The sequence below is a fragment of the Eumetopias jubatus genome, unplaced genomic scaffold (genome assembly GCF_037043125.1).
Source record: "Eumetopias jubatus isolate StellerSeaLion01/CBP00866 unplaced genomic scaffold, mEumJub1_p1.0 scaffold_16, whole genome shotgun sequence".
NCBI lineage: Eukaryota > Metazoa > Chordata > Mammalia > Carnivora > Otariidae > Eumetopias > Eumetopias jubatus.
The window spans coordinates 78,114,009-78,128,490 of record NW_028274822.1 but is presented as its reverse complement, the minus strand read 5'-3'; the positions used below and the strand labels follow the sequence as shown (position 1 = coordinate 78,128,490).

Here is a 14,482-nt window from a genome sequence, read left to right as displayed (position 1 = left end):
CAAAGGTTGGGAAGGAAATACCATTGCTTCTTCGCCCGGGAGTGCACAGTTCTTCGTAAGGACAGTCACCAATGCTAAGTCACTCCTCTCATCCAAGACTCGGTTCACACTTGGTCACTTCTCTAGCCCCGTGAGCAAGGAAGCCACAATCACCATTTTTCACCTGCACGCTTTTTGGGTTTAGTTTGGTTTTTGGCACATGTCACTTTAATTTTATCCCAAATCCATCTTGATCCCCCCCATCTCCTTGCAAAGATCTAGAGGACCAATCCAGGACAGGGCAAGGAGATATGTATTCGTCTGCACTCTTAGAGGAGTCCCAGGCAAGGAGTGGGTCTTAGGAGCTTCCAGAGAGCTGCCCCTGGGCAGGAACAGTGAGCGTTAAGAGACGTTGAGCATAGTCAACACAGTGGCCGCAGTTACATAAGCAGGAGGCTTAAAGGACTAAGAAGAGAGACTTCGCATCACTCAAAGCAGATGGGATGCATCTCGGCCACAGGTGAGGACCCACGCCACCTGCCGGAAGAAGCAGACATCTGGCTGGGTCATGCTGAGGAACGGGCCGTTTTTAAATCCAGGGCCTCCTCTGGTTAAGATTTAAAGGATTTACAGCAACGTCAAGGCCTGAATTCATCTCCCTCTGAGCTGCTGGAGGCGAGACTTCAGCGAGGGAGGGAGCGCCTCGCCCGCTCGGTATGGATCAGGTGGCTCAGCGCCAGCAGCGGCCCCAGGCGGATCCCTTGGCATAGACTGACGGGAGGATCCTGGAGCAAGGAGGGAGGCCGGCTGCGGAAATAAATACCTTGTGACACTTGTCCTGGGAGTCTTGCAGCTCTTTGCTTTTGATGAGAAGTTTCTTTTCCATGGAGCTAGTCTTGGCAGGGGAGTCCAGACTTGACACGACAGACCTAGATAAGAAGAAAGCCAGCGTCAAGGTGGCCAGCAGGTGGGTCTGAAAAGCGGCTTTCACAACCCATGGCAGAGATAACGGACCTGCCAGAGTTCTGTGGCCGTCCACAGAGCTGGCTCAAGAAGCTTCTGATGACATCAAGGCCATGAGGCAGAGAGGTGGACAGAAGCAAGAACTCTGGCAGACCTGGGTGTAAACTCAGTCGCTGTTGACCTGAGGCAACGATTCAGCCTCTCTGGGCCCTGGTTGCCATATCTGTGAGGTGGAATGATGAAGGGACGTCCCACAGAGGGGAGCATGAGCATTAGGTGCACGGCATTGTGCCTACACGGCTTCTTTCACTTACTCACGGAACAGATACGCACTGGGCACCTGCTCTGTTCCAAGTACTGGAACAGCTATGAACAAGACAGACAGGGCCCCCACCCTCCCAGAGCTGACTTCCGCAGATGGCAGACAGAATGCATCCCTGTAACAAAAAGTTACAGATGATGGCAAAGAAGGAAACAGGGTGCCATGGTGTGAGAGAGGGAAATGGGTCAGGGGCTTGGTCTAAGCAAGGGTGATCAGGACGGGCCTCTCTGAGCAGTGACCTGAAGGATAAGAAGGTGCTGGCCATCCAAAGCTCTGCAAGGAAGCAAACCCCAGGGAAGGGGAATAAGATGCAAAGGCCCTGAGGCAAGAGTGAGCTAACAGAGCAAGTGCCTAACAAACATCATTAGTGACAATACTGATCAAATTACTGGTTCTTCCAGCCCCAAGCTAGCCAGTTTGGTTCTGTTTCCCTTTTATAAAAACAGCTAACACAGGTGCCTGGGTGGCTCAGTTGGTTAAGTGTTTGCCATCAGCTCAGGTCATGATCCCAGGGTCCTGGGATGGAGCCCAGCATCAGGCTCCCTGCTCAGCGGGGAGTCTGCTTCTCCCTCTCCCTCTGCTCCTCCCCACAACTCGTGTTCTTGCTCGCTCTGCTCTCTCTCTCACTTAAATAAAAAATCTTTTTTTTTTAAGATTTTATTTATTTATGTGAGAGAGAGAGAGATCACAAGCAGGGGGGAGGGGCAGAGGGAGAACCTGAGCTGAAGGCAGACCCTTAACCAACTGAGCCACCCAGGCACCCGTCAAATAAAAAATCTTAAAAAAAAAAAAAAGACCAAAAAAAAATCCAGCTAATACTTATTATGGGGGGCCAACTAAGTCCCCCACCCCCAACTTGTCCACGTCCTGATGCCTGGAACCTGTGAATCTGTTACTTGACATTGAGTCAGACTCAAAAGGGACTTTGCAGCTGGGACTAAGGTAAGAGTTCTGAGATGGGGAGATTATCTGGGCAGATCTAATGTTATCACAAGGGTCCCTGGGAGACAGAAGTAGAGGAGGGGAGGGGATGTGAGAGCAGCAGTCAGGTCAGAGTCGGAGAAAGATTCGAAGACGCTACGCTGCTAGCTTTGAAGGTAGAGGAAGGGGCCCCAAGCCAAAGAATCTGGGCAGCCTCTAGAAGCTGCAAAAGGCAAGGAAACTGATTCTCTCCTAGAGGCTCCATAGAGCGCAGCCCTGTCTACACCCTGATTTCAGTCCAGCAAAACCCATCTTGGCTTCCTGACCTCCAGAACTCTAAGGTGATACATTTTGTGCTGTTTTAAGCCACTTATTTGTGGCAACTTGTTACAGCAGCAACAGGAGACTGGTACGCTTCCTGAGCATGGACTACACACATGGCTCCTGTCTGAAGCTAGCTAGGTCTTAACTCTTTATTCTCTATCATTCTATGAGGCATTTTAGAGATGAGGAAGCTGCCGATTCATAATTGATCTCTGCTGGTCTCTACAGAGTTGGAGTTCAGGGACTGACAGGTGCACCTGACAGAGTGCCCAGGACGGTATCATGAAAAGAATGCAGCAGGACCTCCCAAGACAGGGCTGGAAGGAGGCCCTCTCCACAGAAAGGAGGCGCTTACCCACACATGTTTATGTCACTCACACACTCTGCCTCATCCCGAGAAGCAGTGAGTCATGGGTGGAGAGGACACTTCTCACCCAGGGCATCTGCCCTCGGGGCGGGGGCACCGTGGGGATGAACACTGGGGTGGGGGAAGGGCAGGGCTGGAGGAACAGCCGGCAGAGGTTCGTGTGCACAGAGGGACGTGTGATAGAGCCCACCGCCGCCCCACGTGCCCATCTTTGTTGCCTTGGTAACATGGTTGCAGGAGCCGGTCATCAGTGAGCACTCACTTCTTACCAGCCCATGAAATTCTGCTTTCTGATGCCCCAAACTACTTCCTGGCCTACAAGAGGTCCGTTTCCTGCAGCAACTCAGCCCTCCCTCCCTGGTCCAGTGGCAAGGGCTGGCACGGCAGGGCTGGCTTGCTGTACCCTGGTGACGGCTCCCTACATTCACACTGCAGTCAGCATCCAGAGGCATGTTGCTCTGTTCAAAATCTGACTCTGCCACTCGCGGAGCCTCGGTCTCCTCATCTGTAAAATGGGGATAATTCTCAACCTCCTTCAAAGAGTTCTTGTGAGGGTTAAATGAGATAAGCCGGATATTGACCTTGGCACAGCGCCTGGCACATTACGAGGGTTCAATAAATGTCAACCATTGCTATTATCATTGTCATTTCTATCATCACAACCCATGCAACGGTGTAAACAGCACATGCCTCACAGGCCTAGAACAGTTGCTTGGAATAGTAAAACTCGGGGGGCTAAAAGTGTTCTGTGCTATTATTCGCATTAAACCAAACATTGATTATTCACAGAAATGGGCAACAGGGATTGAAATCCAGAAACAAATCTTTTGGTATCACCTTTGGCAAAAAATTTTAATCAAGTTCTAGAGCTCTCACTAGCCTATTTTCTATCTAAAATCTAGCCAAAACCCACACACATACACAATTTTCTTTTTAATCTGAGATGAAACGGGTTACTTGGCATGACCTTGGGTTGCCTTTGCTACTTCCTTTATTCCTGACTTCACTCTGGTGGTGGGTGGGCTAGAGAAGGAGACCCAAACCCCCCAAGGAGGGAGGGATGATCCATAGACGGGGTCCCCAGTCCTTTAGTAATCAGGAGGCACCCACATGTCACTAAGTTACACACTGACCTGGGTCAGGGATGATAGCAGAGGCCATAGCTCTTTGTGCCTGAACACAGAACCAGCCCCTTCTAGAAGAACGATTCAGGGGCGCGTGATGTTGGGGGTGGGAAGTGGCCCCAAAACTTGATAACACATGGAGGACAGGATCCAGCAGTGTTTACTGTTTAAAGTGTGCTGCTGTGGGTACAAAAGCTGATGGCTTATTAAAAAAAAAAAAACGCATTTCTAGGTCACTCATTAATGAGGTCCAGAATCAAGGGGATATGCGCCCCCCACCCACCTGCACTCACGGGAGACCCTCAGACAGCCCTCCCCGTCACCTGGGATCAACTCCCTCTCTTTTGATAGCCATGTTGATGCTTGACAAGTGTTCACTGTTTAGAAGTTCTAAGTACGGCAATTAAGAGCTTGTCAGAATAAAGGTGCTAAAGAAATCTCCTTTTTTTTAGAATAAATAAAAATCACACCTAAAAAAAAAAAAGCTATGGTAAGAATGCTGGTACTGAACCCAGCTTGTACCTGAGGCTGGAGGAAAGGAGTGGGGATAAATGTCCTCACAGCTTTCTGGAACTTCCCTGGTCTTCAACCAGGCTGCACATTAGAATCACCTGGAAAGCTTTTATAACATACTGATGTAAGGCAGTGAAAATATTCCACGTGATACTATGATGGTGGATCCATGTCCTTACACATTTGTCAAAACCCATAATATGCACAACACTAACAGTAAACTCTAAGGTAAACCATGGACTTTGGGTGATGATAACATTTCAGTGTAGGTTCATCAACTGTAACGAGAATACCCTCTTGGTGGGGGATGTTGATTATGGGGGAGGCTGTGTATATTTGGGGGTAAATGGGAAATCTCTGTACCTTTTGCTAATATTGCTGCGAACCTAAAACTGCTCTTAAAAATATAAAGTCTTAAAAAACAACAACAACAACAACAAAAACCTGATGTCCAGGGCCCAACTAGACCAATTAAACAGGGGACAGACTGGGAAGGGGGCCTGGGAGGTGCCATTTTATTAAGCTCTCAGGTGATTCTGATGTACAGAGAGGATTGAGAACCAGGATGCTAATTAGAAGAAAGCACCTGTGACTTCGGGTCTAGGCATTTAAAACTCACAGTATGACTGTCCCTAGCATTTGGCTCAAGGTGGTATTTTGGCCAGGCCATTTGGTACTGGTGCCTTTTGATCACTCCTTGAGTGGGGACACAATTTTGAAGTTCATCATGGTGGGCTATGAATTTCAAGACAATGTGCAGATTTCAGACAGTGATTAAAGACTATTCTTACCCCTATTTTTAATAAGTCAATATACCATTTCCATGAATTACTTCTGGAAGAGAAACACACTAGAGACAGGTATGGCTCAACATATTTGTATTCTATTTATTTTTCACGTAGACACCTAGTTAAGAAAGTCAGAATTCCTGTCCTCAAAGAAGTAGCAATGTAGGAGAGAGAAGTAATGCCGCTAACCTTTGTCATCAATAATAGCGTCCATTCACTAAGCACTTAACTACCCATCAGACACTAGATACTTTACAAGTTACGTCATTGAACTCATTCGACAACCCCATGAGGTGGGTATTGTTCTCACATGGCACTGAAGCTATGGGAATGGCTTACCCTATAGCCTCTCCATGCTCCCACCCCATTATGATGATGTGGGCACAGGTATGGGGCAGCAGAACTGGGTTTTGGTTCAAAATTGGGCTCTGCAACCCAATGGCCATTGGTTCAAATCCCGAGCCTTGGACAAACCCAAGAGAAGCAACCCAAGAACAGTGCTGCAGAGACCCAGAGGAGCAAGCTCACGGAAGAAAGGGAAATGGATCACTCAAGGGAAGTTAACTTCCATCCAGGACTGACTGAGGGCCATGCTGGGAGGGCAGCTCCAAGGCTGAGCCCAGGACAGCCCAGGTGCCCAAGAACATCCATTCCGGTCAGTCCACAGCCACCCCCAAAAACAGCTCAATGCACACACAAGAGCAACTCTTCCTCCCTCATTTGGCGACTTAGGGGGATAATTAAATAGGAAACAGTACAGACTTTAGAGGCCCAGGCTGGTTCATGCTCCGGGCTCGATGAGATGCAGTACAATGAGGATGCTAATAAAAGAACATGCAGCCTGCCCACACATTGCTTGCCTACTCCTCCTGGCCACATCTCTGATACACAGCGAGTTATACCCATGGAGAGAAAAGGCACTTCTGAGCAGCGGGTGCATGCAGCCAGCCGCCTACACATAGCAGCACGAAGCCAAGTTTGGGTTTTCCTCTTTTTCCCAGCTTCTATTTTCTAGAAAAATTTACTCTGAAATCAACATCTCTTCCTGATATACACATCTGCTTTATAATTACAGGGGCCCAAAGAGTATTAATAGAGGTGATGGTATATGACACATGGATGGAAGGTCGGGCTCGGTTGGTTCTGCTGCAGCAGAAAGAATATTTGCTTAAAATGTGTTAGATGTGACCTAAAAATTGCTTTCCATGTAACTTCAACATTTAAGTACAAATGATAAAATGCAATTTTCCCAGTGTCTGTAATCAACCACATGACTCAAAAAAATTCCTTAGTAAAGCTACCAAGAGAATGCTTCCTATCAAAAGAGAATACAATCTGTACGTCCATCCTCAAGAAAGCGTATGTGTTGAATACTGTCTCGTCGCTGCTATAATAATTAAGATCATGCTTAAGCATCAAGCCATCCATTTATTCCCTTAGGAAGAGGATCCTAAGACTGCAGAAGATGCCCCCAGAACACAGAGAACCCAGATCACAAATCACAGATATTCTCGAGATAACCAAGAATGGATACTTGAGTCTAAACCCAGGGAATCAAAATTAGCTCAGCTGAGGGCCCTACCTTAATTGTGGCCAATGGCACTAAAAATACATGCAACTGCAAGATGTAATATGGTGCAAAAAATAAAACACTCATCAGCATTCTGTTCCAAAAATATATTGGCTTTTAAGATTGAGCATTCTGAAATTTATGAACTAACTTTATAAGCCCATTTAAAAATACACAAGTGGTGTCCATCATGAACACTTGGAAATATTAAAAATACAGCTCTACTAAAGTTTCAGAGTCTAGCTAGCTTTGGGGCACCCTTACCTACCCATACACATCATATATTCTCTCTCCTTCTCTCTCACACACACAGCAGTGGTCTCCAGCTGAATCCAGAGCATTTGCTTTGGAATGATTAATATGTAACTCAAGAAGCATTTATTTAAAAGCACATTATTAATGAAAGTGTAGCTACTGTGGAATTTACTCATACAGTCCCCACCTCTAAGCCAGTGCCTTGCTCTGCGGGTTAACGCCATACTTCCACCTCCTACCTGGATGACTGCAGTGACCTAACTTATCTCGTTGAGTCCAGTTCTTGCTGCCTTTCCATCCACCACACACAGTCAATGAGAACCACATGTACCACGTCCCTACTCAAAATCCAAACCTGAAGGCCCATGCTACCTGAAAACTCAGCTCCCCATGTACCCCTGAAGCTCTACCTACCCCACCAGGCTCTCTGCTCACTGGACACCCACAGGCTAAGTCCCAGACTCAGGGATCCATGTGGTCATTCCCCTCCCAGGTTCTTATTTCTTCATAGCCCTCACCATCATCTGAAAATCTCTTATTTATGAACTTATTTATCCTCTGTCTCCCCCAACAGAATGCTAGCTTCTTGACAGCAGGGACTCTGTCTGGCTTGTTCAGTTATGCCACAAGGCCTAGAGCAGTATATCTGTGGAGTGAATGAATGGGTGAATGAATGGTATGCCAAATATTTCTAGTGCCCCAGGCAGCCTCAGTTTAAAGGTCACAGTGGACCTTCTGGGGGGCTGGGTGCACGGGAGCCTGGGAAGGGCGGAGGCAGAGGGAGAGAGAGAATCCCAAGCAGAAGTACGCTGAATCAATGCTGGCACGAGAAAGCTTTCTGGGCCTTGCCTGCAAGTTGCCCAGATACACTGGTTCTAGGACAGCAGTGTCATGATGCCACACACGCACTGTCCCCTCCCGGGGACACTCAAACACTAAGGGGTGGGTAGGAGTGCGTGACATCCAGGTTGGGCACAGCACATTTCCCCAGCACCAAGTTCCAGACCCCACTGGAACTAGATCTCACCAGAAGCCTCAAGCATGTTTTATGGAAGGAACCGGTTTAGCCAACACATCACAGACTCCATTCAGAGCAAAAAATTGGATGGAGATATTAGGACATCTGTCAGGCACCCCACGTGGAGCCTGATTCTCTCAATGGGCAGAAACTAGCAAGATGTCTTTATAAACTCAAGCAGGGACGAAGGGAGAATTGAAAGCATCCCTAGGCCCATTCTCACCCCAAAACAACAAGAATATGAAATGGACCCTCACTCTGCTCCAGGTGCTAATATCACATGCTCTGTGTGTTCCCCCAACCAACCTAGCAGCTAGGCACTGTAACAACCCTCACTTTATACGTAAGGGAATTGATGCTGGGAGAAGCTAAATGCCTCACACAGGTGGTGAGGGGCAGAGCCTAGATGGGAACCCATATCTACCTGATTCCAAAGCCTGGGCTTTTAACGCGTGTACCACAATTCGTGCCCCAAAATAAAGAATACTTATGTCAACTCTAAAGTTAAAAGTTGGAAAAGTTGGCCGCTCTCTGCCACTTGCAAGGTGTGCAAACTTTAAGAAGTAACTCAAGCTCCAGGGCACCTGGGTGGCTCAGTTGGTTGAGCATCTGACTCTTGACTTGGGCTCAGGTTGTGATCTCAGAATGGTGAGATCCATCCCTGCACTGGGCTCGGCACTCAGCATAGAGTCTGCTTGGGATTCTCTCTCTCTCTCTGCCTCCGCCCTTCCCGGGCTCCCGTGGGCTACCCCCCCAAATAATAAATAAATCTTACAGAAAAAAAAAAAAAAAGGTAATCCAAGCGTCACGATCAGTTTCCTTATCTGTAAAACAATGGGTGCTGCTGGGATTAAGCAAGAATGTTTGTCAAGCACTTGGAATAGGGCCTGGTAGTGAATTCTCAGTAAGAGCCACTCTTTCACCCTTATTATCAGGCCAGTCCGTAGGTTCCGCACAATCCAGCCAAGTCACAACTGTTAGGGCACGGTAGCACAGTGCTCCTGGAGGCAGCCAGTGACGAGGCTAAGTCTTCGATGCGTCACTACCTGCAAGACGTCAGGAAAAGAACTCAATGTGGCTGAGGCTCAGTGTTCTCATCTGGAAATGGGATTAATACCTGCTACCTCACAGAGTCGCTACCTTCCCAGTCAAGACTGGAAAGACCTAGTGAGATCATGCATGTAAGGCACTCAGCACAGCTCTGAGCACACAAGAAGTGCTCACTAGAGGACAGCTTCCATTAGCACTTGTGCAGAAGGAAATGGCATAATCCTTGGCCACTTTAGTGTACTTCAATTTGACAAATGTTCTTTGAAGACCTGCCAACGGCAACACACTGTTTCAGGCGAGAGGCGGAAGACATGATGGTCCCTGTCCTCAATGAGCGCTGAGCAGCATGCCCAGACAGAGGGGAGAAGACGGAGGTACGAATGAAAAGGAAGGCTGGGGTCTTGGCATACCAGCCTTGAATGCCAAGTTCAGGAGCGGCCATTAATTCTGTGCACACTGTGATGCTACTGAAGGTCTGAGCAGGAGAATGACATCATCCAACTTGTGCTTTGGAAGAATTCCACCCTCTGTGGAGAATGGATCAGAGCTGGGAAAACTGGAGGCAGAGAAATCGGTGAGGAGGCTACTGCACCAGTCCAAGCAAAACTCCATGCGGGATGGCAGTAAGGACAGAAAAAAGGGCAAAGACTCAAGTGTCATCCTAGAGGTACAACTTAGAGAGAGAACCTGGCAAATGATGGGCTGGTGGGGGAGATGCAAAATAGCTTAAGAAGACTCAGTTTTCTTGTCTAGAAGTCTAGGGAGAGTGGTAGTTTGTTCAATGAAACAAGGAAACCAAATTGGCACCTACTGGCTCACTGAATGAGCAAACAAATCTATCTGTGTTGGGCGGAAACAGAGGTCAGGGACGTTGAGAAATTGGTAGAACATCTTGGCAATAATGAACACAGAGCACATGGGGAGGAGAGCCATGAGGACATGAGAGTGTAAGTCAGGAAATGAATGAGATCATCAAGCCCAGGCTAAAAAGGTAACTGCTGGGACCTGAGGAGACGGTGCACCATTTCGAGGACCTGAACAGAAGATGACAGCCACGAAGCAGTAAGCCCGGCAGGCAGAGAGGTAGGAGGGAAAACCGAGTTTCCACAGAGTGGAAGAGAAGCAAGCAGAAAGTCTCAAGGCACACGTGGTAAGTGACGGCATTGCGTGGCAAGGTGGGGATCACTGGCTTTGGTGGTCGGGTGGAATAGGCGGCTTCTCAGACAGCAACTTCCCCAGGGTTGGAGAGACTGGAAGAGAGGCACAGAGTGAAGGCTATTCTCGCACGAAGCTGGTCAGAGAAAGGAAGGTGAGGGAGATCAGGAGACAAAAGACATGTAAAACAGAAAGAATGGAGAGCGATTCACTTAGGCGAAGGAAGAGGTGCCAAACTGGCGCAGAGCTTGGGAACACATAGCACCACTTAGTCAATTACTGTCTTCTTAAGGGATCCGAGGCAACCATGCAAATTAGCATGTGTAGGCCAGCAAAAAACGCACTTGACAGATCTTTTGGAGCCTAATCTTCAGGATGGGGCTAGGCTCGTTTGGATTACATTTCCTAAAGGTATCTTTAAGACAAACAAGAAGGCGGCAGAATGGTCCTGCCAGGCCCGCGAGGCAAGCACGCACAGTCTAAATAGAGAACAGAATAAGGCAAGCAGAACAAGATGTGCTTGACTAAGGGAAAGAAGACATTGAATGAGAGGAGAGAACCCAACACAACCAAGAGAGGCAAAGGTCCGATTATCTGGTCTGGATGATCGTGGAAATGGGAGCGACACAGAGCCCTGGAAGGTAGGAACCATAGGCAGGAGCTAGTTACAGGTTTTTAACTTATTTGGGAAGTACAGAAGATGCACACCTTCGTGTACCAGAGCACATTTTGTTACTCTTGCTATTTTTTTAAAAAACTCAAAGGACAGATGAGGCTCTTTGCAATACGGATCTGGAGGTAGCATGCACAATAACAGACAGCCCTTGGCTCGATGGGGAAAGGAAGACAGTTTTTAAGGGCAGACTCCCCACCCTCCCAAGTATTTCCATAAAAGGGAAGTAGGACTGATTGGAGAATTCAGGCCACATTCTGCTGGAATAAGCCATCCCCAGGATAAATGACAGAAGCAGCTGGAAATATAAAACATAGATTTGCATAGACACGGAGCATAGAGTCATCAACAAATTGAAAGCTGCAGCCATAAAAATGATTTGGACCAGTTCACCAAATGCTTATTGAGCACCTTGCATATGATCGGCCTGAAGCCACAGTGGAGAGCAAGGTCAACAAAGTTCCCTCAGCTCACCAAGCTTACACTCAAGCAAAGAACTTTCCAGGAGAGAGTATATATGCATGTGTTTATCACATACACACACACACACACACCAGGAAAGAGTCTCCAAATGAGAGGAGGAAAAAATTTTTATAAAAAATGCAAGAGCTAGTCTACATAGTCAAAAAACTTGCAGAGATTGAAAACAAAACCCAGCAATTAGACGGCCTGTCAGCTCTCATCCCACCCTGCCCCAATGCCACTGCTCATCATTCCCCACAATGGACCTCTACTTCCAACAAGCATGTGAACCTGGGGACCCCACAAATCCCCTAATTTCTCTTGTCAACAGCATTCATACCTGGCAGCATAGCACAGTGGCTAACAGACTCTTGAGCTGCCACATTGTCTGGGTTCAACTTCTGGCTGAGCTGCTCAGGGCTGCATGACCTTGGGGAAGTTGCTTAACCTCTCCGTGTCTCGGTTTCCTTACATGTAAGAGAGGAATAACGACATTACCTTCCTTGTGGGCCATTGTGCAATTTAAATGAGTTAATCTGTGTAAAGTGCTTAGAACAGAGCCTGGTCCAGAGTTGGTGTCCTGTATGGACGAGCTGTTGTCACCACTTGAACCTACATGAAATGCTCTCTACATATCTCTCCCCTCATCCAAATCCATCGTCTTCTAAAAAGCCAAACATTTCACCTCCCATTAGTGTGCTAACACACTCAGTCTCCAACACAGGTATTTACTGAGGGTCTACCATGTCTTGCACTCCAAGGGAACCAGGATGAATCAGAGCCAGCCCTGCTCTTGAGATCACGGCCGACTTGGGGAAATGGAAAGACATTCCAACGAAGATCATCACTGTAACTTGGCAAGAACTGTGAGCTGGCATTACCCATGAAGTGTCCCCCACAAGGGAGGCTGCCTTCTTCCTCTCCTGATTCCTACAGCAGTCAGATATCCCCTTTGTACCATGATGTTCTGCAGGAAAGGTGTTTGCTCTGTGTCCTCTGGACTGTTTCACACATATATGCCTTGACTTGTTCAACTTGATGAAAGGGCACCCGTTCTGGGACTGGGCCTTCTAATTCTGTCCCCCAACCCACTCCATCCCCACAACCACCTTTTACCTGCAGGTAGCTAGCAACTGCATATTAACTTGTGGTTGGTCAGGATGTTTAAGCTTCTCTAGCAGAAAATTCCCAGGACCTGGGAGGCTGTTTCTGCTCTGGCACGACTAGACTACCTAATTATTGCTGAGTTCCTTTATATCCTCTTGGTATAAACAGAGGAACACTATGCACATACAGACCAGCAAACTAGCAGTAACAAAAATAATAACAGTGAACATTTACTGAGACTCTTCCATGTGCCAAGTACTAGATCAAGTGCTTTATGGGTTTCATACAATCCTCCCGAAAGCCCTAAAAGGAAGGGATCTTTACCTTCCCCCACCACTTTGCAGTTGAGGAAACAGGCAGGCAAAGAAGTGCCGACAGAGCAAGGAAGAGGTACCAAAAACTGGTTCCCTGAAAATCTGGGAAGGCAAGGGTGGAAGCCATTTTTCATTCCTCCACCGTGTTTAGATGGCTGGCTCCAAAATGAAACTTCCAATCACCCAGAAGGAAAGGAAAGAGCCCTGAGCCAAAAGGAAGAGAGAGCCCCCCACTTCCTAAAAACCACCTATTCAGACACTGGCATCCCACAGATTCCAGCCTCATCGAGATCTCTTTGCTCCTCCAAAATTTCCAAGTTCTCCAAAAGCATCAAACCAGCATCTGTAAAACTAGCACAAAATATAAAACCGACTGGTTTTTTCCTCCTAGAGTTTATACTGAAGGTTTGCAGAAGTGCACAGTTTCAACTAGGGCTTAAATGAGACAGTATCTCCAATCTAAGAGGAAGAAGGGACCTAAAGAAATGTACCCCTGCTGACAAGGGAGGAAAGAGAACTGGGATCCATTTTATTTTTAAACCTTTAACATACATCTTTAACATATTGTAAAAATCAAGGAAACAGAGGCTCAGAGAAACACCCAAGACTCCAGAGCTTGGGGATGTGGCCTGGGTTATTGGCAGTTAAAAAAAAGAGGCACGAGACAGACACTCCCTCACTTTCCAGCACCAGCTTTGCCAGAATCCCACCCCAAAGACAACCAAAACCGGTCCTGTCGAATCTCTCCTGCTCCCTCCAACTCAAGCTGCAAGGAACGCCCACGATACTTCAGACACAGAATGCTGAGATCAAGATTCTTGCTAAGCTTAAAATAATGATGCGCTCCATGGCGGGCTTAAAAACTGTCTGGGGTCCCAAAAAAGGATCCTAAAAAGCAACCAACGATCACAATTAAAATCATTCTCACTACCAGAGCCTCCGTGAAAACTCCTCATTCATTCAGCATCACCTCTGAACATTTCATTCAATTCACTGGAACAGATCTGGGGTCAATTTCCCCAGCACAGCACCACAGCATCTGCAATCTCCTAGGTGGTGTGAAGAGTGAGTAATGGCACAGGTAATCCCTGTAAATAAAAACCCGTGATGCTGACAATGGGGAGGGGAGAAGGAGATGCTCGGGAAGAAACAGCAGGTCCCCGGTGGCAGCGGTGGGACCCCCAGAAAATGCCTCCTCCCACCTCTAAATGAATTTTGTCTATATGTCCGCAGCACTGCAGGGGCTTCTGATTAATTTCATCATTGCATCTTTTATTGAATTTCTAAATAATGATAACACAATCGGTCCAGGGTCACTTGCATCCAACAGGTGGAGTGGATTTCTATAAGGATGCTGTAGGTTTCACCCACAGGGCTGCCTCTGGACCAAAGAGCCAAACCCGACGGCAAGATCACATTCAAAGACACGAGATGAAAGAATATCTTTCTGATTCCAACCCCAAACTGCAATGGCAAAGACATTAAAGTTCCCCAAAGGCAGGAATACTCCAATCCCATCTTCCAGGGAAGAAATACACGCTTTTGTTTGCGTGGACTTTTTTTTATGAGAATCTTAT

General features: G+C 47.3%; 1 protein-coding gene across 4 annotated transcripts in view; it reads right to left on the bottom strand.

Annotated features, from left to right (window-relative positions):
- CIT (citron rho-interacting serine/threonine kinase) overlaps positions 1-14,482 on the bottom strand; it is a 158,899-nt gene that overhangs the window by 81,429 nt on the left and 62,988 nt on the right. For all 4 annotated transcript variants that reach the window (XM_028116391.2, XM_028116394.2, XM_028116393.2 and 1 more), the window contains exon 11: positions 803-908. In XM_028116391.2, the coding sequence (XP_027972192.2) occupies positions 803-908 (106 nt within the window). The remainder of the gene's footprint in view (positions 1-802; positions 909-14,482) is intronic.